We start from the raw sequence: 25237 nt of genomic DNA on the forward strand, positions 1-25237 counted from the left end.
AATGCTGCACTTTCATACAAGATTCATCTCTTCCTTAAGTGTCCACAAGTACAAAATTCTCAGACTCTTCCAAAGTTAGTCTTAACCTAAATAGATAGTTCAAAACTTCGCACTCTTCAGTTATCCCTGGACTTGCTAATGGGATAAAATACAAAACACAGATACAAATTTAAGGGGGGTGGAAAGGAGAAGGTGAAAAACCCCAACAAACCAACAAAAAACCCATAACACAAGGAAGCCATAATTAGTGTGGCTTATCTGGGAAACAATACATTTGCATGTTTAATGTATCCATCTTCATTAACTATCATTAGAGAAGTTTCAGTTATCACATCACATTAAGAATGTCATATCCTTATTTTAAAACGAGTTTTGAAGATGTATTGTACCATTTCCTCTTAAACCAAGGCAATTTTATGATATTCCAACATCTTAATATGCCAAAGGCCTGCCTCCCATCCACCAGCGTTTGCCACTGGTTGTGTTAAACTTGTAATGATTCTATGTCACTCACTAGCATCTGGTTACTTTCAGCTGTTACCTACTGCATTGAAAACTCCTGTGCACTCCTTCCTTGATTTGCTGCAATAGTCTGTCTTAGGAACTCTGCTAGTGGTCCTTAAAATTATGCTAGTTTTTGGATTTAGAAAGCAATAGATCCTTTTTTATAGCATATTTTTTATCTTTCATTTTATTCTACTTCTTTGGCATGGTCAATATTTAAACTACTGCAAGAACTGATTAGCTAGAGATTTTAAAAATTAGTGTACAAATACTCTAAGTCAGGGGTCCTCAAACTACAGCCCGCGGGTATTTACAGAACACACACCCCCCCTCCCCCAGTGGGGGAGGGGGGGGGAAACCAAGCAGCCACAGATGACCTCCTGCCACTTCATCCATGCATCGGCCCCTGTTTAAAAAGTTTGAGACCCCCTGCTCTAAGTGAAGGGTTTTCTGCTTTTTCATCACATTTATTTGAATATGTGTTGCTTTCAATAGTAGATCTATTTTTCCTTCTATTTCTAGGCGTTGCTTAGCATCCATAATATTCTGAATACTAAACAAGTACAGTAATGTATAACTCTGAAAATGCTGAAAAGGCAAACTGAAGTAAAATATAGATATATTCCTCAGCATCATAAAATAGCAAGTAGTTTCTGATTGCTGGAATTTAACTGCTGAGTGGTCTAACTTGGGCCCAGTGGTGCACTGGCTTTTTCCCTTGCCCCATGCAGAGCAATATTTAGTTCACTGCCACTCAGCAGACAGATTTCGCACGAATGGGTGGCAATATCAGACCAGCGTGGTGATTTGCTTCATTATTTTAACAGTGGTTAATTTTCCCTTCAGATTTCCTCTTGCCGTGACCTGCAGAAGACTCTCCAAGCCCAAAAGCTTATTTGGTTTTTCTTTCTGTATCAGCTGGTTAAATAACAAATGTTAAGCCTTGCAAATCTTGCTTCCCATTTCTTAGACCGTCATGGCTCAACAGAATGTTAATACTCTATCTGTATTTTTTATTGTAGGTAGTCTTTGCTTTCAAGTTCATTAATATTTCAGCTTTTGCTCCCTATGCAGTAAAGGAAATTGTTGTTGCTTTCTACTTCTTGCTTTTTTGAATCATTGGTCTGTGATCAGGGAATGAACATAGTGGTATTTTTCCAATTGATTTCCTTTCTATGTCTGCTTCTTTTAAGACTTGGTCTCTGTCCTTGGGTTGTGAAAGGGTTACAGCAATAGTAAAGTGATGTTTGTTGGGCTTATTTTTCTCTCACCTGGGAACTTCATATGCCTTTTTTTTTTTTTTTCCTGTTTAGAAGGTAGAAGGTCACCTTTAATTTCTTTTTACACATTTTATCCATGGAAAAATATTTTTCCAATAAAGTTGATGTGTCCTCTGCACTTTTACATGGGTCCTATTGGTTTTAAGAGATGTATTGTGTTGTAGGTACTCTGGGGAGCTTTTGTATTGTTTCAGTGATTCTGCAGATTAATGAACAAAAATGTTCCCTGTGTTTTCCCATCTGATATTGAAATGCAGCACAGTTAAGAAAAAAACTAACTGGAATGACAACATTTTGATTCTTGTTGATCATTCCTAGAAGTTTAAAATACCTTTTATTGAGCATTTACCTTGTGTGATTCTCATACTGAGTGGCATCAGGCAGTCTATTATCTGCTTAATCTAAATAGGCAGCAATTAGGCAAACTGTTATTGTTTTCACTCTATAGCCCCCAGGGATTCATGGGCAAAGATGTGCCTTTCCAGATAACAGAAAAAGTTTGAACTGGATCTTAGGTAGTGAAGTATGAAGAATTGCTTTTTGAGTTTTGTAGGCAATAAAAAAACCTCTAACACCTAAAAAACCCAAACTGGTGTTTAAGACAAAATGAAAATATTTCAAATTCCTTTTCAAGACAAAACACCACAAGAAATTAGCTTTTTTACATTCATATCCAAAGTTCTGAATTGAAGCTATTCTCTGCTCTAGTGTTTCTTTCAATAAAACATTTCAAAAATAAAGTATATTGCACTTCAGAAAATATAATATGACTTCTCTAGTGGGATATGTATTTGCTAGATGGAGAACACTTTCAGTATTGATGTTACTATCCAAATATGTTGTCAAGAAGACAGCAAGCAGAAATCTGTCAGAATAGAGGGTTTCAGAGTTATTGGAACACAGTCATGCTTTCCCTCTTCATAATTTAACTCAGTTTCCTGAAGTGATCTTCTAGTTAATGCACAGCTGACAGCACCAAAGGGTGTTGCATTAATTACTCAGGATGTGCTGATTCAGCCTTTTGAAATTCAACTTGAGAATTCAGGAAAAAATATGAAAACAATAGGTTTGAATGAAAAAAAAAAAATTAATCTGCTATGAATTCATTTTTCCAAGTTGGCCAAAACCCAATCTGTCTAAAGAACCAGTCCTTAATATTTACTTTCATCACTTCTGGATCTTCCCAGCTCCCTTTGCTCTAGTGCAAGGAGATACTTCATAATCTACAATATATACACTTGCAGTATTTCCCTTTGGAATGTGGATCACAGGCATTAATTTGGATCAACAGATAAGACAAGACAATATCTCTAGAATCATTAATAATAGATATTCTCAAAAGAAATTTTTCCTGAGGAGTAGAACAAATGCATGAGGAAAATGAAAGTGACATTGACATAAACAATTGTATCTTAGATTTGTGTTACATTAGTAACCTCAGGCAAAACCTAAACATTTACAAAAATAGTTTGAATTCTACCTCATTTCTCAGAGAAAAAAGCTGCAATCCTAGCCCATCTACCATGTATGAAATGTAGTCTGCTATAAAACATTAATCGCCCTAATTCTGGGAAACTGCTTGGTGATATTCTCATCCAGGTCTCTTCACAAATAAGATACGATCACAAACCTCTTCGTTTTTTTTTCTTTTCTTCTTTGCTTTCTGCTGTCTTCTCACTCTTTTTTTTTTTTTTTTCCCCAAAGATTGAGAATTACTTTCCTCCTTTAAACACAAACTAAATTCAAATCTAATGTAGTCAGAAACAACATTACAAAACTGACGATTTGGGACTCCATGTTTATTGCTGCTCAGTGACTTCCAGATCAAATATATTTGGTGTACAAAACAAATGATGTTGTTTGTTTTTCCTAGCTGCTATCTTTGAAAATTTATCCTGGAATCTGCTAATTAAGCTTTAGTGTGTCTATGACCTATACTATCATCATAAGTACTGATGTTCAATGTTCCAAAATTTGTTCTTGTTTTTGATGAAGAGATTCAAGAAAGCTAAGATACATGTTCACCTGCCCTTTTAAAAATGAGAACTTTCATTAAACGAAATACAGGAATATGCTATTGCTAGGGTTGTATGGATTTATAGTGGACCAAAGTGCAATTTTTACATCTTATTTTGAAGTATGTGGTTCTTGACTTTATTGAGGAGAACAGCAGGTAACATGACAGTCTGTTGTGTCATCCCTTCCTTTGTTTCTAAGCCAAACACATATCCTCCAGCATGAAAAAAAGAACTTGAAAGGAACCTGTACTTTTAAAAGATCTGTTGATTTAAACCATGAATCTAAATGTGGACAGCATTCAAGATCAAGCAAGAGTGGCTGAAAAAGGTTGTGGTTTTGTGGGGATATTTTGTTTGATTTAAGCATCCCTTGCAATCCCTCTTTTTCTCCTGCACCATGCCCTCAGTGTGACTTTAGCACAGAATCGAACTGTGAACTGAATCAGAGAACTGATGCAAACTTTATAAAGAAAGAAACTAAGAAGAATAGTAGATGGTGAGAAAAAATGCAAGGTAGGAAAGGAGCTACTTAAGCAAGCAAGACTGCCAGAAGGGATGCTCATTAAAACATGGTTTGACTGATTGACAGTTGATTAGGGATTTCCAAGGTTGTGAGTTTTTCCATATAAACCTGTTTCCCTTCGCAATTCTAACTGTAACTGAGCAAATCACTTTTGAGCTCCTCATTTGCCTAGGTTATTGATTTCATTATTAATTTCTCTTAGATTATTACGTTCTTTAATATTATGCAGTATTCTTAGTTAGAGGAGTTTTAGAGTGACAGATGTGTTTTGGATTTTTGTTAATGAATAAAATTATTAAGCTATTTAATGAATCTTGTTAAAATGTTATGGACAACAAGTTTTACAAAAAAAGGAGACCTTTAATCTTAAAATAATTTTTAAAATTTGAAATCTAGTAACTGCTTTGAATAGTAAGACTGCAGTGTCCTTGCTCTGGTAAATCTCTGCTGGCTGGTTACTGCTTCACTAAGGAGACAGTGTGTCATTAAAAATTCAATGTAAAAACCCTCAACAAACTAACAGATTTTTAGAACTGCACTACATAAGAACTAAAGTATTGAGGGGGAAGTACTAAGAATAATGTAAGTGAATGAAGGAAAACCACTAAATGGAAATGAGACTAGAGGAGAAAAAGTTGTAGAAGAGGGTGGGATAATGACAAGGGTATAAACAACACTAAAATATCATCAAAAAATCTTTTGGAATTAAAAGTGTATGAAATAATTGAAAATACAAACTAAAAATTTTTAATATTGTGTAGATACTGAGACAAATACTTCTGAACTATCTGTTCCTCCCAAATGTTATCAGCAGTCTGTCTTAGCATTTCAGGGCAGACATGGCCAACCTAATGATACTGCAATAAGTTAGATAATCGTTTTCTTCAGGGAAATTCAAACTTCTTTGTGTGTATGTTGATGTTTGTACATGGTTCATTCATGGCACAGGGGAACTAGGTGTGGATGTCAGGAGGTATCACCCAAAAAAGAATAATTTTTTTGTTGCAAGGTGTGCTGTGGAAATAACAATGTAAGTCTTCCTTGAAAGTCCTTCATTACTGGAAGGTCATCTAAAATCTCTGTAATTTCTATTTCTGCGTTAATGATTTGCTTTCCTCTTCTGTGTTAGGAAAATGCTGAACAAAATGTGAATTCTGTTCTGATTTGTCATGGGTAAACCTTTCATAAGATACTTATTCAATTTGCTTTTTTCTAAGACACAAGATCTGGAAAGACTGTCCAAGAATCACCTCTGATGAAAAATAAGGAAGAGGAAGTATGGATGTGTGACACCTCGGGCTAAAATGGGTAGCAACCTTTTTGTTCTACCAGCAAAGCCTGTGGCAGTTGTGAGATCTTCCACAGGCTTTCTCTAATTTTGAAGTCAACAGTTCAAAGTCATCTTTGGAAAGAATGGGAAACTATACTAAGTCTACATCTAAAGCCAGATTTAGATTGAAAAATAAATTAGGGACAAGAAATAAGTATCAATCTTCTATTTGTAATATGTGGGAGTAGCTTGCTCATGAACTCTCTGTGATTGTCAAATTTGACCCTAAATTGCTCCATGAAGAGTGTGTATCAGCATTATATGTGTAAATGCATATTAGGTATTGAATATTCTTAGCACTTGATTTAGTAGCACTCCCTCTGGAGTTTTTCCTTTGTGCCAATAAACCAGACCTATTTAGAGCTGTTGGCTCTGGGCCACCATTTCCTTGTTAAATGTTTAGAATTTGTAAGTGTTGTGACCCTTTTGCCAATGCAAGTAATCCTAATTCCAGCAATTTACTCTTGTCACTTTGCTTTAAACTCCATTACCACACACTGAAATTCTACACAAAATGGCTTGGAGATCATTTAACAAATAACGAATTGGATAAAAGAAGGATTTTGTCCCTTATGTCACAATTAATTATTTATTGGGATTTTGGTTTTGTGTTGCAGAACTGTGACCTGGCCCAGCAGAGTATTGTTCATATTGTTCAGAGTCCACAGAAGAACAGTCAGAGCAAAGATGAGACAGAAGATAACTGTGCTGGAGGTATCCTAAAAACCTGGGAAAGAGAACCTGAAAGTCTAACTCGCGTAGATCTCAGTACCAGCATCCTACCGTCATTCTCTGCAGGACTGGCTGTTATTCTGGATACTACAAAACCCAGGATTTCTCTTCCCTCTGGAAAATCAGGTAAATCACTGAGTTGGTACATTTCAATACACAGACCTGAATGTTTGTCTAATTCTTTCTTAGTGTGATCAGTTCTATACTGCAGGAAAAAAACTTAACAACATACGGTTACTTCTAGTTATTAAACAAAAAATACAACAATATTAAGAAGAGATATGCATTTGATGTGTCTTGTAGCAAAATAATTTTGCTTTGTGGATAAACAGAGTGATTTCTTGTGTTGTTCTCTCTAACTTGTATTATGCTAATATTTTTACAAATTATTACAAGCTGGCAAAAACCTGAGAGGTCTACAAGTAGGCAAAAAATAGTCCGTAAAATTTCCATTACAGAAGTTTCCTTAACTAGAACACTGGGCAGCTTATGCATTGCAAATGTGTTTCATTCCCAAACTTTTATAATGTTTTCATGCCCATACATTTTTTTAAAAAATATTTCTATACAATAGACATTATTTATAAAAACATAGCTAGCACAAAATATGATGGTGATTCATGCTATGTATTTCAGTAGTTCTTCATCCACCAAATTATTACTGAGAATATCTTGTCTTCATCATGAAAAATAGTCTGAGAAACAAGTTACTGCAAATGGGTTGTGCAGTAATATTTAGAACTGTTCATGAGAGAGAGGCTCAAGCCAGAAGGAAATATAAGAATCTTTTTGCTGTTACATTATTCTTCTCACAGTAACCCCCTCCTCACACACAGCCTAGCTTACCCTTACTGACAACTCTGCTTGTCCCCAGTGAAGAGGCACCATTTGTCCAATACCATTATCATAATGGTCCATCAGAGATGTCTTCTTAGAAGAAGCAGTACACAAGTACCCTTTATACACAAGACAGAAGAGAATACCAAACACGTAAGTTCAGAGTAAAGAAGATGGTTTGTGAATATGTCAGAGATACCTCAGTGACTAACCTGACCACAGAAATCATCATGCTTAACAAAATGGCTACTAAAATTGTTCAAGTAACTTCTAGATAATTTCTTAAGTAACTCATGCAGAAAATATACAATTCGTGGGAGGGTCACAGAAGTATTCCACAACTGACTTGATCAACCTCTCACTGCCAACTAATGATGAATGAGTGCAGTTTAGGAACAAATTAGTACCCAGCCTAATGATCCACATCTCCCAATCTGAATGAAAAATGAGATAAGAGGGGCGCGTGGTGATTTAAATCTGGTAAAATAGGGACAGGGTTTCAGTCTGGGATTACTGTCAAAAGCAAGGCAATGGGTGAGCTTTTTAACGCTGCTTCTTATTTATTTTTTCACTACTGTACGTGATATCTACAGGACTTTAGTAGTAGTTCTTGCCTTTACAGAATGATTTATATATGTGTAATGCCTTTTAAAACTTGTCATGTGGTGTATCTTCCAGAGACTACAAACTCTGCGAAGCCAAGTACTAACCGACAGGTATCTTCTATTGCAGCAGATATTTTCATGGCAGAATAATAACGGTGGAAAAAGTACTGAGAATATATGCTGAGTAGTTTATCTGTGATTAAGTCAAACAGATTTTTTTTACCATAAGGAAAAAAAACCAAACAGAACAACAGCTCTGCCTGGAAGGATGTTAGTAACAAGTGCTTTTTAAGAACATGTTATCTTCTCCTTGGCTTGCTTTGACTCTCACTATGAAAACTTGTCCTTTTGTTTCTGTTCAGCCCCACCACTAATGTGCTATATGATGACTTTGCTGTTTCTGTTGTTAGGATTCGGGGTGCATTAATTTGTAGTTCACATAATTCACTGAACTAAGGAGTAGGTAGTCTGGGTTAAAAGTTATCCAGCTAGCAAAAAAAACACAACCCAAAAGAACAAACAACACGCACACACAAAAAAAGAGAAGGATTAATCCATAAATCCAGAGATCAGTTTTCCAATCAACTTATCAACTTTATTGTGTAGTGATGATTTTCTTTGGCATAGCTGAAATGAGTAATGTAGTGGGAATGAGTGGCTGAAGTCTGCATATGCCACCATTGCTGCTTGAAACTCTATTTATCAAGCTGTTGCCTTAGAAGGTGGATGGTAGTGATCAGTATACAGTAGAAACCTGTACAGTTGAAACAAGTATAAATTTTTGTGTGTGTGTGAGAGATCCCATGCAATGAGTAGAGCACAAATTTAAACTTACAATTTAGAGGCAGAGGATTCATTCATTGATTATTGTTTACTCTAACATGCTACACAGCTATTCCATAATTGTAGCAGTAAACACTAAGAGACTTCATCTCTTTCTGAACCCTAAATTATTTCTGTTTGTTACCACAGGATCCTGACCCTATGTGCCTGCCCTGCTTTTGTTTTATTTGCCCTCCTTTGAATTCTGAGGGGAAATGTTTGTGGTAACTTTTTCATGCAAACTTTTTGACTGCAAAAGTAGTTTTTTTGAAGTACTGACTTGAAAGCTTGGAGGTCAAACTATAGAATGTTAGCAGGCAATCTGGGAAAGAGACAACTTCTATTATATTGTACTGCTGTTGTATAAGTAATAAGTAGTATAAACGGCTGTACTTGATCAGACAAAATCGCTTATAGCCTGGCATCCTCATCCTGTCTTCACACAGGGGTGTTGTTTGCTCCTTGCAGAAGAACGTAACGGGTCATAATCCTCCCAGCTCACCTTCACTTTAGTGATGACTAATAAAAGCAACTCTTGACTGGTCTGGAGAACCATCTTTCTTACATTGTGCTTTTAATGTACAATGCATGTTTGCCCGTGAGAACTTCAGGAGCTTGACAGTCACTAACAGGCTGAAAAATACTAATATGCGTCCAGATATTCTGCATCAAAAATTTCCAGGTTTCATCTCTTCACAGGCAAAGGTAATAGAAATACATTTTATCTGCCTGCTAAATAACACCTTGCATGATTTCTAATCAGCATGTGAAAAAGTCTCAGCATAGGACTTCCATCCTAGCTCACCCCCACCTAATTTACCATCTGTCCAATATCTGGGACAAAATGCTTTGACAAACAAGATGTAGGCAAATAAACTATGTACCATAATGGTTGCATGTCAGTAAATACGTGTACAAGGTGAAATAATTTTGGCCTGAGAAATGGTGCATCTGAAAACCATAAGGGTTTGTATGGCTTATCAACTGAATATGGAAGTGCATCATGATACTACGTCCAAGAAAGCTAGTATGATCCTTGGAAGTGCAAACAGGAAACCGAGTGGGGAGTATGTTTTTTCTTCTGCTTTTGATACTTGCATAACTGAAACTGGAATATAATGCACCATTTTGATGTCTAAACTTCAAGAAAGTGCTAAAAAAGCTGTTGAAAGGTTCAGGAGTCACAAGAATCCTGCAAAAGTGCAGGTCATAACGGGCTTATATATGTTTGAATAATGTGTCATTCATGGGAGTGGAAATTTGCTAAGAGAGAAGCCTTAGACCTTACAAGCCACGTTGGGCTTTAAGCTTTCATTGTCTAGAAACTGAAAGACAGCAAATATAAATACCATACAGATTTTATAAGTTATCCTGGCTTATGAGAAATCTCCATATTTGGCCATTTAAAAATAAATATTTCCATGATCTTCTTTTCACAGAAGAGTAAGTAAGGTACTGGTATATATTGACTTAAGTGTGCGAAGCTGTAAAATCTAGTAAAAAGAGGGATCGATTCTTTTCTACCTACTTAGGAAATGCTTTAACAAAACTTAATATATGTTAAGACCTCCTGTCCTTCCAAATAACACATGAGTTAGGGCAGGTAAGACTCTCATTAACAAAACCTCAGTATTGTCAGTGCTTAAAAGCATAAAGTGGTAAGCTGAGTCTATGTAAAAGTTTGATGTATGAAAGGCAAAAAATTTTAGAAGGGAAAGCCACAATTTAGGGTTTGGATGGTCAGAACTGTGCATACATCCGAGAGAAACTCTGATGAATAAGAAAACCCTGAATAAATAAACTGTGGCTATTGCTGACACTGAATACTTTTTGAATAGTATTCTGTTGATAGTGTGTGAAAATTCCTGTGCTCTGTAATTGGTATTACATTTTATTATGATTCTTTTAATCAAAAAGACTAAAAGGATAAGAATTTTTGCGTCATGTTTGTTTGAGGTAAATAAGTAGTCTAAGCTCCTGAAGTATTTTAAAGTTACTTCACAACCTTATAAAACTTTGTCAGATTAGTTCTAGATCAGGCAGTGGCATGGTGTACATCTCTACTTTGGCATTTAAATGTCGTGTTAGGCTGCGTACCCCTACCCAGTACCAAGCTGAGTACAACTGCAGTTTTTTCTTACGCCCTTTTTGAGCATGCCATCGAAACATGAGCACTGATCCATCCAAAGTGGCCTCCAGCACAGCAAGAACGTCCCTGTTTATACTGAGCATGAAGCTCTGTGTTCAGCAACTGTACCAGACGAAACTAAGACAATGAACTTATTTTCCCATGACCTAATTTTGCTTTGCTGTCTCCCAGTATCAAATATCTAAGAATTTGCTATTCCCTTAGAAAAGAGAAAAAGGATTCTTAAAAATAATCTCTGGTCATTTAGGTACAACTTTACATGGGAAATTAATCAGTATAAAGATTTTTTTCCCCTTGGCATCTGTACAAATCATTTGTGGATTAACTATAACATTAATTAATTAATTAAATGTACCTTAGGTCCATGGTATTGTAAATCAGTAGTTTGATGGGGGGAAATCAGTATTCTGTGCAATTTGCATTCAGTAATTAAGTCCTTTTTCCCAGAGTTATCAAAATTATCAGAGTACTTACACTGGTCTTCCTTAAATTTCCTGAAATATTAGTACACCATTTAATGGTGGCTATGTGGTTGTTATGGTTGTTCTTTTTGGCAGACAGTCATTTGAGTAAGATTCATATTGCTGTGCAAGAAAAAATAATAAATTACTTCATATGCAACCAATGTATTGTCTCAGTAGACACGTTCAAGTAACTAGTTAGGTTGCTATGGTATTTTTGGATTTGGTGCCCTGACAGTTTACTTTTGTATTAGGATTAAACCACTTTTAATGAAAATGAAAATGCGCCGTGCAGCACATTGTGATTTATTCTACATTTGGTTCAGATTTTTTATAATGCATAATTTTACAAACTTTTTAATATGAAATGCAGCATCAGTTGGAGAGTCAATCTACATCCAGAAAAGGGAAGGTACAAATTTACTTTTTTAAAAGAGCAGAATAAAGTACCAAGTCATGAATAACATGCTGGTCATGATTTTGGCAAATGCTTTCTGGGAAGCATGGCTGCATTTGCCTTCATTATATACTGTGTAAATTTACTCTATGGACAGTTCTGTTTTAAACTTTAAAAACAAAACTTTACAAAATTCCTGCATTAACAATTCTGCTTAGTTCCTGCACATTGTTAATCCTTATCACTATGCATTCATTGCATACACCAAACTGTTCTTTAACTGTTAGACCTTTTATTCTAAATTTACTGGGTGTACAGTACCACAGAGCTGATGCCATGCAGGTTGCACTGATGCATTGTAGTCACAGAAATCAAGTTGATCAGGCCTGAAAGCTCCTTGCAAGAGAAACTGGAGCAAAAGCTTGTCTTCCTTCCTCTCCTTTCCTTTTCTTGTTTGATATTTTTATACTACTTGCCCCCATCCTAAAAAGGAATCTCCTCTCTGCTCCTTACTGGTTTTGTTAGTCTTGGTTTTGCCAGTTACCCTCCATGGGTATTCCATACCTGCAAGATGTTCTGCCTAGTTGCAGTCCCTCATGCTTGTTTTGGTTTGTTTTAGTTTACAACCTTTTGTCACTTGGATGCCACCTGTGTACACACATCTCTGTCCCTTTGGTGATCACATTCTTCACATACTTAATGCAAATGCTTACATGTCGTGCCCAACTAGGTCATCACAATGGTAAAATATGTTTTTCAGAAGTAACCATATTTTGAGTGTGTGCATGTGAAGTCTGAAAATCCAGGTGTGTACTAAGAGAAGAGTATGACAATAACATTGTTATATGATACAGTGAAATTACATTTAATTTTAAGTCAATTCTGCTAAATATTTCCTGTGTGTTGAATGAAAGCTACTTAAAAGTTGTAAACGAGTTTCTAAGCTGTTTGGTAAATTTTGTGTAGCAGGAGTTCTTGAACTGTGATTCATGTTTGAAGCTCTGAGATCAAGAAGGGTTTTGATGATCTGTGGTGATGCAAGTCGAGACGGACTCAAAAACACTCTATCTGCATGGCTAGGTTCAGACAAAGTGGCTGTTTATTGTTTTTACATATTGCTTATATATCTTAGATAGTACATGTGTCAGATGCTGATAGGCTTTGTCTTCTTGCTTGCTATTTGCTGTTGCTGTGTATGTTGTGGTTTAAAGTTCCACGTTTTCACATCCTATTTTACACGCTTGACATTTGTGTGGCTGTCTTAAAGGTACACAACTAAGTCTTCAAAGTCAACTAACTCACCTACAGACCTGCTGCAGACCCCAACAATGACCCACTGAGATAATGGTCACAGTGCTGTAGCTCCACTTACTTGTTTTCAACTACCAAAATATATTGCAATCATAGAATCATAGAATCATTTAGATTTGAAAATACGCTTAAGATGATCGAGTCCAACTGTTAACCTGGCACTGCCATGGCCACTACTAAACCCTAAATGCCACATCTACAGTCTTTCAAATACCTCCAGGGATGGTGACTCAGCCATCTCCCTGGACAGCATGTTTATGTCAGTATATTTTAAATTGTCCCTCTTGATTAATTGCTGTGGCTTCTTGAATTATGCTGTATGAGTTGTATGTTTAGAGGTAAAGGAAGGCATGTCCATAAGACAATGCTTCCCGTTAAAAGGTATTAATATAGTAATGTTTCTGAAGCAAGATTTCTTGATGCACAGCAAAAAAGCGGGTTTCTGGATACAAGTCACATCTCAACCACAAAAAAAGCTGTTATACAAGATCAAACCAATTGTCTATCTAAATCTAGTTCTCTTTTTTAATAGTTACCTGTTCTGTATACAATGCATCAAAAGAACAAGAAGCTTTCTTAATATATAATGTTATATTTAGAGAAGGAGTATTGCTTTTCACAAGTAATCACTTGTTTCTGATTATCCTTTATGTCTGCTGTCTGGATGAGTTGACAAGAACGATAATGGCATTCTCTAATCTGACCTTCATTGAAATAGCACTTCCTAAACAGTCTGTAGTTTCAGTTCAAGGGTTAATTGGAGAACAGAGGGAGAGCAGTCAGCCCAGCAATTAACTACTGCTAATTCTGTCAATTTATTATTTTTTTTTAAGAGTTCAGAAAAATATTTTGGTTGTTCTGTTTCCGGTAGGGTTGTGAAAATTTGTCATTACAAAGTCCTTGGAAGATTGCTTATGCATATATTGTATCTTCTGTTAGGATTATTAACCCTTGTCAACTCACTGCTGCAATACTTCCAAGTTCTATATATAAAAACTGATATCCCCTCTTCACCTTCCAGCAACAGCAAAAAGTGGTTTTATAAGACATTAGCATAATGGAACCTTTTCAATAAAATGATAAATTGAGCCCATTTCGGAAAACAGAACACACACTCAGTAATTTATTGCAGTCAGTGCCATGCTGGAGACCTCATTCATATCATATGCTTTTAACACTGATGAGAATGGTGCCATTTTCCCACACCTTGCATGTCTGTGAAATTCATTTAAGAGAAGAAATGTTCTGCTCTAATAGAGCCAAAAGCACTTCTGGGAATGCTCATCTTTACATGACACAATTATCTCTCATGAACATGTCTAATTATTGTTTTTAAAGGCCCTTTCCTGTTAATTGAAGCCAGTGCCATTTGCTAACTTCCCTGTGTCAGGGGGTGGGAACATTATTGTGTCCTTGGAATTTTGGTTGTTCATAGGTGACAGCATGGATGGAGTTTCTCCTGAAAACGCGTCACTCGCACCTATGCCACCAGCTGGAGGTGGCATTTGTAGGTGGAAAATGTTCTGTGTTGATTAAACAAAACTATACATGTTATGTTTTCTAAAACGATTGTTTGCATGAATTAATTACTGATGCCACTGGGAAAAATAGGAAAGTAACACTTAGGAAACACTTCTTATGTCTAAAAACATGACAACAGAGATGTAGGGTGATTTATTTTTTTTTTTTAACAAGAAGAGTCCAATTATGAGGCACAAATAAGGAGAATGCTTTGTTTAAAGTTCGTTTAAAAACCAGTAGTTGCCGCTACTGTGCATTTAGTGCTTGCACTACATGGTCTCTGTTGTGAACTCTTACCACTCGAAATGACATGAGACATAGTCTTTGTTCAGATCACGTGCTTAAGATTCATTAATATCATTGAGAGTTCTGTGCACACAGCAAGGACATTGGGAGAACAGACCTATTAGAAAGGCTGGATCTACAGAAAGTAATTACATGGAACAGATAGTTTAATAAATTCATTTGATACTAGAAGATAAAATATAGCCATACAAAATATGTCCTGCTCTCTATAAAGACAAATAGCTTCAATGGGACTAAATTTGAACTTCTGTGAAAGAAAAAGATCGTTGCACTTGGCAGGGGAAGACAGGTCCTCTGGTGGTTTTGTTTTTCTATTTTTTTAAGAAAGCAACGATTGTGGTAGAAAAATAGACAGTCAACTCCAAAGATCTAATTTACGTTCATAGAAAAGCAGATTTAAAGACAGTGCCTGCTCTTGCTATGCTGTTCCAACAGTCTTTGCCATCAGCTTTATTTCGGTAAAGGTTTCACATTGTCATTGCTACCTGGGTGACTATTGTTAGAGATACCAAGGCAGTGGCCTTTATGTCCATTCAGGTTTCTCTTTAGAGGCAACTGGGAAATATTTCAGTTGTTTTGTTTGTCTTTTGTGCCTCTGGGTGTTTTGGGGTTTTTTTGTCTTTTTGTTTGTTTCTTTCTTTCTTTTAGAAATTATCTAACCATAAGAACTGAGGATCTGTATCAGCTTTATGTGGATTTCCAGAAATCCTTCAGTATAGGGTTTTTTCTCCAGCTCTGAAGTGCATTGAACCTTTTTTTTAAAGCTCTCTCATTCTTGCACATTCTTCCTGAGACAACATTGCCTGCATCATGCCCAGCAACAAATTTTGTCCATTTGTAACAGAATGAAGATCCATGCTGTACAAACAACTACTATCCTTTGTAATCATTAAATATTTGCTACGAGCTTCTGGAATGTTGATAGTTTGGAATCTATTGGCACTGGGTAGGAAGCTGAACTTAGGTAGTTTTACAGCGTTTGTGATAAAATTACTAAATTGAAAGGAAAATAAATGACGAAAATGTCTTTCTTGACCTGCGTTTCACTTATGAGACAGAATGATACAGTAGCCTTCAAGTGAAACGGGAAAAATTCTGAGCTGGATTGTATGTGCTGAGGCACATTTTTTTGTACAGCTGCTTTGTCAGAATCACAGTTTCCTTCGTGAGGTATCCAGGGTCTGGAAGCCCCTATTCAATGGTTAACCTTAAGATTCTGAACCTACATTTTTGAATGGTAGCTCAAAAACCCATGAATTTTTGTATTCACTGATACACCTGAAACTGTATCTTACAAGCTTATCTGTACTGTTGGCATCAACGTGGGTATTCAGTCTTAGGTTTTTGACCTTGAGAACATACCAGATTCTGATTTAGCAGTCATATCTAACCGCTGCCATGACTAGTATTTACAGGTGAATGCTTCAGATTTAATTTTGACAGTATATCTACCTGCAACTATTTATACATTCCTGGAATAAAATATCTGTAACTAAATTTCCACTTAAAATACAAACCCATCTAGTGTGTGTGCGTATACATATATATGTATTTTTATTTTTTTAAATATTTGTGTGTGTGTGTGTGTGGTTGTGTGTGTGTTCATATATCTTAACTACCCTCCCACACAGGAAAGCAAAGACTGAAAAATGAAAGGTGACAGCTGCCTACTGGAGTAAAGTATCCCAGGGGACCCTGAAAGCCAACACATTTTCTGAGCACCAGCACTCTTTCCAAGATTCTGTGATGCCCCAGTGATGTAACAGACAGTTCTGTGGATCTTGACATTTACATGTCAAAAGACAGGGAGTGAGAAAAAGACAGAAACATGGATGTGGGGATGGGGACTTCAGGTGCAGGGGGAGGAAGGAGCTAGGTATCATGCTCCAGGTTGAGCCTGTTCACTATGTACTGTACTCATTGGTGTTCAGCTTCATGAAACACTGCACTACTTGTCAAGGATTTTATGATAAATCCTGGTATCCTGGTTTCCAGTGCTGGCGGACATTATTTTATTGCATACTTGCTACGAAGATGGCTTAACCAAAGTTGTAACAAAGTTCAAAAGTTAACTTAAGCAACCAAAATGCCTGGAGCCCAAGTCCCTCCTTTAGTTCACCACAATTTTCTCCTTAGCTTTGTCATAATAAATAGTATATATTAATATACTATATAGCACAATAAATAGTATATATTACTGGAAGAAAACCAGCTGTCAACAACTTGTTGGTTTCTGGTTTAAAGCTATAACACTTGGCAACTGAGTTTTTATCTACTGCTACTCTTTTCTGCCTTCACAGATCACTTTTGAATTAGCTGAATCAAACATCAGCAGTGTTTAGAACAAAGTCTGAACTGTAGATATGGCCAGATGAAGGCTTTAATTAAATTATCAGGGACTTTCCCCAAGTGGATTTTAGTTCTCTTGAAAAGAATGTTGTGTTTATGGTAATAATAATGAGAGACATAGCAAAATCTCCACTGTCTTCAGCTGTAGAAGATCAAGATCTAAATTCAAGATTTGATGCAGATTAATGATTATGGATATTGTACTTTTATACCTCGTGTTACCTAATCTGTGGTGAATAACTATAGATCTTCTTGTCCTGTTTTCTAAACCCCATAACATTGTCCACAGAGATTTTTAACTTGTTAGAATCATAATGATGGCCATAGCTGAGGTAAGTTTTGACTCATCTTGACCAATATCTATTATTATCATCATCATCATCATCATCATCATCATCATTATTACTATGCCTTATAACTTTAACCATAGTGAAATATTAAGTTGGAGATTGAAAAAAATATGTTTCAAACAGAAGTGTTACCTGTCCTCCACGTTCTCTCTTCTAACCTTTAATGGAGATTTTTCAAGTACGCTAAATCTAGAAGTATAGATGTGAACAAATATATCTTATTTCTGCCATCCAGGCAACAAGATCTGTGTTTGACCAGAAATATGTAGAAAAATAAACCATCTTTGTTAAATACTGCCATCTGTACCAATAGTTTTCATTCTGCTATTTCTCCTTGATCTCTTCCATATTTCATCTTACTATCCCTGTTCTCCTGTAGTCCCACAGAGTCCAGGGTCTGAAATCTCTTTCTCTGTCTGAATAGCTTATAAATATATTATAAATATGGCAGAACTACAGGGTTGATTACCTCCTGCACAGATACATAGCAGATCAGGAATCTGAGCTAAGTACTGAAGATGCAGATATAATGTCTTGATTTTTCCTACACTGTTATGATCCTTCATTGAATAACAGATAAGAATCAGCTAGAAATCAAATCGTTACTGATGAAGGAAGTGGGGGAGGCTTCTAGATGAAATTGTGTCTCCTTAGAGACTACAGGAATGTCTTCTAACTTGTAGTATAACTTGGGAATTGAACAGTAGAAAGGAGATCGCCCTGCACACACATTTGTGAAACTGTCAAAAAGATTGTGTGGAAAAAAAAATAAAATTCCTTTCTTAAGTCCATGTGAGATGGGAACAAGGGAACAGGATTTTTTAGAGATTAAGAGGTATGAAGTACATCTCAAGTGGGATGTACAAAAACTTCTTAAGCATTTCTGTTTAACTTCAACAAAACCATTCTCCAAAATCAATTGGCTTAATTGATTGGTGTGGCACTACAGGAACAACTGAGTTAAGCTGGCAGCTGCTGGGTCAGTGTCACACTATTCGGGAGTAACAACCAGTTGCAAAAGCTCTGTTCTTTACAGAATGTGGCAAGGAATGGAGTCTTAACAGTTCATGCAGTGGGAAGGCTGATGTAGGGCAGAGGGTGGTTTCCTAAACTGACAGGTTGAAGAATGATAGTAGGATTCGGTTTAAATTAATCTTCTTGAGAACAAAATTGCTATGCACTTTAGTCTCTAAAATGCAATGAACATTTAATACCAATATCCATTTAATGATACTGTACATATGGTATCAAAAATATCTAAAAATAGATGAATCAGAGAACGTATTGATAAATGAACCATATGGTATATCAATAATACGTCTTACTGAGAAGTCCCACAGGGCCTATGTATTACTGCGTTCTGACTTGATCATAGGTTTGCATTAAGGGAAAAAGGTGATCGTGGAGTTATAGTGGCAGGTATCTAGTTATGGTCTTAGAAATTTCATCCTGAGTTATTGTAAGTATTTAAACATTAGTTTCATTCCTTCTGATAGAGAAGGCATTGGATTCCTTTTGGATAATAAGGTGTGTTTCCCTGTTGTTCATAAAGATGATCAAGCCAACAGATTTTCTGGCTGGAGACCTGCCAAAGGGTCTCCCCAAAGTGCACTTTGGAATGGTTATGAGCTGAAGGTCAAAGCTCTCATACATAGAATCATGTATATTGGCAAAGCAAGGGAGGTCACTAGATGGTAGGTGCCATCACCTCACTGCAGGGAATTTTTGGAGGTGTTGAGACACACTTGAAGTTACAAGGGTGAGGTTAGTCTGTATCACTGTTAAAAGATTATTTCCATTCTTCTTATCAAATAACAGACATAGATGCTCAGCAGGCTATACACATAAATATGTCAGTGAGGATTACTATGAATCCATTTTCTGTGCATTAAACTTGAATGCAATGAATCTTGCTGCCCTTCGGCTAACCTGTGGATAGGGAATTCTTGTAGTTGGTTCAGGGCTAGAGGGGCTTTGAGGTTCAAGGTCTTAGGGCTCAATTACAAGTGCACTCTGTCTCTCTCTTTATCTCTTTCCTTCTTTCCCTAAAGTATTTTGCTTGGTGTTTTCCACTCTTTGCATGTGTGCAAACTGAACACCGTAGTACATGTTACTTTAAATAGCTGCTGTTTACTGCCCGTTGCTGAAATATCTAGGGTTTAATAGCCTGGAAGACCTGCATACCTTTTTCCCCAACACTTTTGCTGAATGGTTTAAAGAGATAAAGAAACCTCTTGGCTTAGGTTTATATTTTCAAAACTGTCCTCTAAAAGTCAAAGGGAGTTGCCACATATGCAACTTTTCAGTATAGAGATATATGCACACCATATGTGAAATTCTAAGTTGACTTTTTTATTAAAATCCATTCCTACTTTTCAGAACATAGTGCTGATATTGCATTATATGAAAGTGATGCAATGACCATACCATTATGTCGTGGCAATACGGAATGTTAAAGTGCCATTTTTTACATTTTTTTCTGGACAACTCTTTAAGGGAGAGATTGTCAGCTAATGTAAATCTTGTCACTTCTTTAGAAGCAGCTAAGAATCTTCCTCAAAATACTACTTTTAATGAAATAAAACGTTACCCATGACACTAAATAATGAATTTTGGAAACTAAATTGTTAATTCTGAAGTATTGGTACTGCTATTTTCTCTCTGTAGTGATAAATGTTGCATCAAACTGTTATAGATGCATATTTCCCAAGCCGTTTTCCTGCTCCTTATTATTTCTAAAAAAATTAAATTATCTTCAAAATTCTTGTTCTGTGGCAGCTTCAGAGTGAAAAGCCTGACACGCAGGGCACTGAGAGCGAAAAGGAGTAACACAGATCAGTCGAAAAGACAGCTTCTATGGTACAAACTTATTGTGCAACATTTTGTTACATGCTAAAATATTTGTATAATACAAGCAATGGCAAGTTATTTAGTACATTAATGGACAGTCCTGTTTTCACTAGTCATTTATTTTTCTTCTAGAATAATGATGTACTTTCTTAAGGAAAAGGAAAAAATCATACAGAATTAGCTGTAGTCATAAGATAAACAGTTATTTGTCCTATTTTTTATTTTAAATACACAATGGTTATATACTGTAGCACTGAAAAAAGAATAGCTTTGACTTGGAGAACTCTCTTGCCTGAAGTAGAGCACCAGTTACAAATATTATTATAACATTTTGGTAGTGTGGATTTGTCAGTTATCTCCAGATCTTCTGAAGATGGTCACTGTCGTGTGCACAGACTTAAAATACCATCTATGTAACTGAAATGGTTGTTTCTGTGTGTGCCCTTGTATCACTGGTGGAGATCCTTGAAACCAGTACCTGAAACCATACTGAATCTGCAGCAATTACACTAAAGCTGGAGGGGATTAGCGCGGCTTCCAAAGAGGGAAGATATGCAAAGAGACAAGCTGTGTTAAACACTCTCAGTTTCTTTTAGTTATAACAAAATTATGCTGTTTCTTCTATGTTCAGTCATTCAGGCTAAGGACTGTCTTTTGGTGAATGAAACATGAAAGCCTTGACAAACCAGTTACTCAGTTTGTCCCTCAATGTTAGGACTGAAAAAAATGGACATTTTGGTAGCAGAATGGATTAGAAGTTTGGTTATAAACTCAATTCCTGCTGGTCTTTCCCACAGATTTTAAAGTAGGCATCTGTCTTGCAATCCCATTCATAGCTTCTATAGTATTATTTAGGATCATCTCATAGTAAGCTGTATCTGTCATTCGTGTTTTTACAAGTATATGTCAAATACGTTTCCAAAGATATTTATGCCCTTTTTAAGTCAGCTGTTAACCGACTAAATTATACTATATATGTGTGTGTGTGTGTGTATATACACACACACACACACAAATATATATATAGACATATCAGTCCCATGTTATTAAAAGCCTATAGCACCTTCCATAACGTGGTTTCCAAATATTTGCCATTCTTCTCTGCTGGATTGTGGCCTGTCAGTAACCATGGGTTTCTTTTCCTAAGTGCTGATTATTTTCTGAGATGTGTTTTACATTCTGCTGCCCTACATTATGATATTTTTACTGCTTTTATATATATATATATATATATAATAGGTTACAGGATTATTTAAAAGAATTAAAATCTCTGAACATATGCATAATATTTGAAGTGGAAACTCTTTTGAAAGCATATGCATATGTGAAAGTAAATGTAAGACAATTTCAAAGAATACTTACAGTGTTGGTGGGGCTTTTTTTTTTTTTTTTTCCTAATTCAACTTGCATTCCAGTTCCTTTTTATATCTTTGTTTTCTTGTTTTGAATAATGGCATTAATAAAGCATAATTTTTACAAAGATTTTCCAATAGTTGATAAATGTCACTTGAGATATGTTTATTTAATATTTTAAAAAGCTTTATGTTAAATTTAAAACACTTAAATTTGTATGAGTGTAAATGCTTGTGTGTGTCTCTGTGTGTAGCCACAGTATCTTTAATTTGCTGATCAATTGTACATATACATCTATTGCTCATTTTTTCTGATGGTTGTCAGTTTGATGCAAGATGTTGAAGTGGAAAAACATATGTTCATCTAAACTCTAGCTTGTAATATAAACTTGAAACATAAATTTCATTTATTTCCATTTATTGAAATGACCATTTGATATGTTTTATAAGACATTATCACTCTCTGAATACAACTTAAGAAATTTTGGTTGCAATTGTGAGTGTGCAAGTCTTTGCATACATAAATTCCATATATACTTCATATACTTCTTTATCCATGAAAAACATATATTCTTTACAAATAATATGCTTTGACAAATTCAGATTCTTGCTAAATATAGAATTTGGAGTTTGGATAATTTTCAAATTTTCAAATTTCAGAGACCTTTTGTTTCTGTCACTACAATTTTTTTACAGCTAGCAAAAGTGCTTTACAGATGCTGACTTTTTAAATTGGAAGAGTGTTGGTGGGAATTCAGAAGTAAAGTGGAAGGGTGTTGGTGAGAAGTAATTTCCATTATCTTTATTACAATATTTGTGTTGAAGTATCTTATTGCTAACATGCTTTCTGTAGGGCCACTTCAGAATAAAGTTCTTGAATTATGCTGAAATGTTATGTGGCTTGATGCTATGTATAATCTCAATTTACCTAGTTTCCCATGTGGTAAAAATGTAATTTCTATTTTGTGAAAGTAAGATGATTGCGTTCAAACTTGGAGCTCCTTGGCAGTGCAGCTATCCATATAGTCTCTGTATAGAGTGACATAATTCTTGGCTTCTTGGCTTTTCACCATTTTGCTGCAAGTATAGTGTGCCATCATTTTTACTACATATATGTACACTTATGACTGAGGTGGATGATTAAGATGAAAACATTTCTTGCTCAAAGAGCTCAAGCTCTTTGATGTAATTTTTAGCTCATCACAGGCAGGTAAATTCTTAATGTTATTTATTATGAACTCTGGTCAAACCCTCACACTACAATCATCCAGTATGCAACAGCCCTTTCAAAACAACAAACACTTACTTACACTTCTTAATCAGTACATAGTGGCATCCTTATTGAAAATTTCCAATATTTCTGTTGGCTTTCTGTTGTACATTATTCTGGTCCAGCCCTTACCTTTCATAGCTCCTCTCAGATATAATACAGCAATTTAGCATTATATATCCTGTCAGGGAGAAGATTGCTTTCCCTCATCATTCTTGCTTTATTGTGTGCTTTTTTTTCAGAGTTAAAACTTAATTTCTGCATTGTTAATTTCTTCTACTATTGTTACACCTCTTTGATCGAGTCATCTCTAACACTTGGCTTCTCTGCTTATGCAAAATATCTCGTTAATAGTATGCTGGTTACTCTGCCGTCTTGTTCAAAATCAGCAAATCATAGTGCTGCTGCCATGATTCTTTTTCTGCGTTATGGAAAGAGCTGTTTTGACTAGCAGCTTCCTATATTTATTGTACTCCTGCTACTGCTACTGTCCAAAAATGTTTCATAGATCCATATCCAACTGACATTTTCTGCCCTCTGTTTTTCCTGGCAGTATCTTTTCACGGGTATGACTTCAATGTTTTAATTTTGTTCAGTTAATATAGTTATTTTAAAAAGATTTTCACTGCCAGTTTTTACCTATGCAATGTTGTTTCCTCACTAGAGTTGAGTTCTGTGTCTTCCTTTTCCCTTTCTCCTGCTGCTTCCATTTCCCTACTGCCATTGTTCTCATTGTAAAAATTGCAGAAAATGAGTCCAAACTGAATGTTCATTTGAATGAATTTATTGCAAATCTGAAAAGGAATCTACAGCAATGAAATATCTAGTATAGCTAGTGAATATTGGTGTTTAACTCTCTTGAACCTGATCTACCTACAGCCTTTACCAGCTGACTCCTAGGTAGAGGACCATTAACATTTTTCTGCCTGTGAGGGGTCTTTTGCACAACCCTGGCTCAGACATCACTTTCTCAAGAAGCAGCTATTCCAATTTTTTTCTTATTTCCTCTGAGAGCAGACTTAGGGCAGTGGCATCATTAAGTCATACAAATGTGTAAAGCGTAACCAAAGTGTTAATTCTCATCTTTTCTAACTATTGCTAAAGGATCTTACATTTTGCATCATGCCTTTAAACCTGAGAAGTTGCATGTGGAATACTAAACTGCCGCAAAATTACTTGTGTTCTGTAACTCAACCATCAAAATTGGCCATTGCTACCAAGTAATTTGGTATATGTTTCTTTACATCAGGTAGAATGTCTTTGAAGGCATCTCTGAATATCAAAAAAGTATTCAAAATAGTACTACTTTTTTAATAAAAGTAATCTTCAGAAAAGTGAAACAAACAAAAAAGTAAATATTGCTGGAAAGATCTTACTCTTTTGAATGCACAAGGAAGCAGAACTAATAAAAACCCTGAAAGCATTAGGAAAAGAACAGAACACTTTTTAAACAACATTGGCGTACAAGTTACCATTTTGTAATCCACATGAAGACACTTAACAGTTTAAAGAATATTACTGTGGGAGAAATGTTCTTCAGAAAATTAAGATGCAGTGCAGAACAGAATCAGTTTTTATAGCTTAAGATGACAGCTTGAAATTCAGAAACAGGCGAGGGAGGGAGTTTAAAGAAAATACATAAAGATTTATAATCTAATAGTTTAAAGTCTTAGTAAGACTTGTACAAAGGCCTGTTGTCATTTAATCACCAAAGTATTTGCTACAACAGAGGTAAAATATCTTCAGTATTTTTGTGTTCCTGTGGATAAAACTAAGAGCATAATTATCTATATTTTAAAAGAAAAATTTGAAAGTCATTTTGTAAAGGCTTTTGGGTTAGGATTTTTTCATGGGCAGGAGCACAGAATGTCTCCAGCAGAGGACACAGTCTGGGTTGCACAGAAGCAGCACTGTCTGATGTCTTTCCCATTGCAGCCTGGAGGTCAAAATACGATGGACCACTGGATCTGTAATTACAGAACCAAGCTACAGATCTCTCTTTCTGAAGGGGCACAGCAGCACAGGGAAGCGTAGTAACAGATTACTTCCATCTCTTTCTCACATGAAATGTGACAGTGGCTACACCGACTCAGATCAAAGATTCATTTAGCATAGTATCCTGTTGGCAGTCCGTGGCTTCTGCCAGTACCATGTATAAATCGGTCTGATATTTTCCAGGATGCTGTCCCACTCTGTCACTTTCTGCATGCCTGTCATGATTTTGTAGACGTCTGTGATATTCCCATTTAACTGTCTATGTTTTGGGCCAG

At 35.9% G+C, this 25237-nt stretch overlaps 1 protein-coding gene across 2 annotated transcripts in view; it reads left to right on the plus strand.

Moving 5' to 3' along the window:
- PRKN (parkin RBR E3 ubiquitin protein ligase) overlaps window positions 1–25237 on the plus strand; it is a 766653-nt gene that overhangs the window by 247503 nt on the left and 493913 nt on the right. For both annotated transcript variants that reach the window (XM_080390567.1, XM_080390566.1), the window contains exon 3: window positions 6273–6513. In XM_080390567.1, the coding sequence (XP_080246693.1) occupies window positions 6273–6513 (241 nt within the window). The remainder of the gene's footprint in view (window positions 1–6272; window positions 6514–25237) is intronic.

Source organism: Falco punctatus (assembly GCF_963210335.1).
Source record: "Falco punctatus genome assembly, chromosome: 5".
Lineage (NCBI taxonomy): Eukaryota > Metazoa > Chordata > Aves > Falconiformes > Falconidae > Falco > Falco punctatus.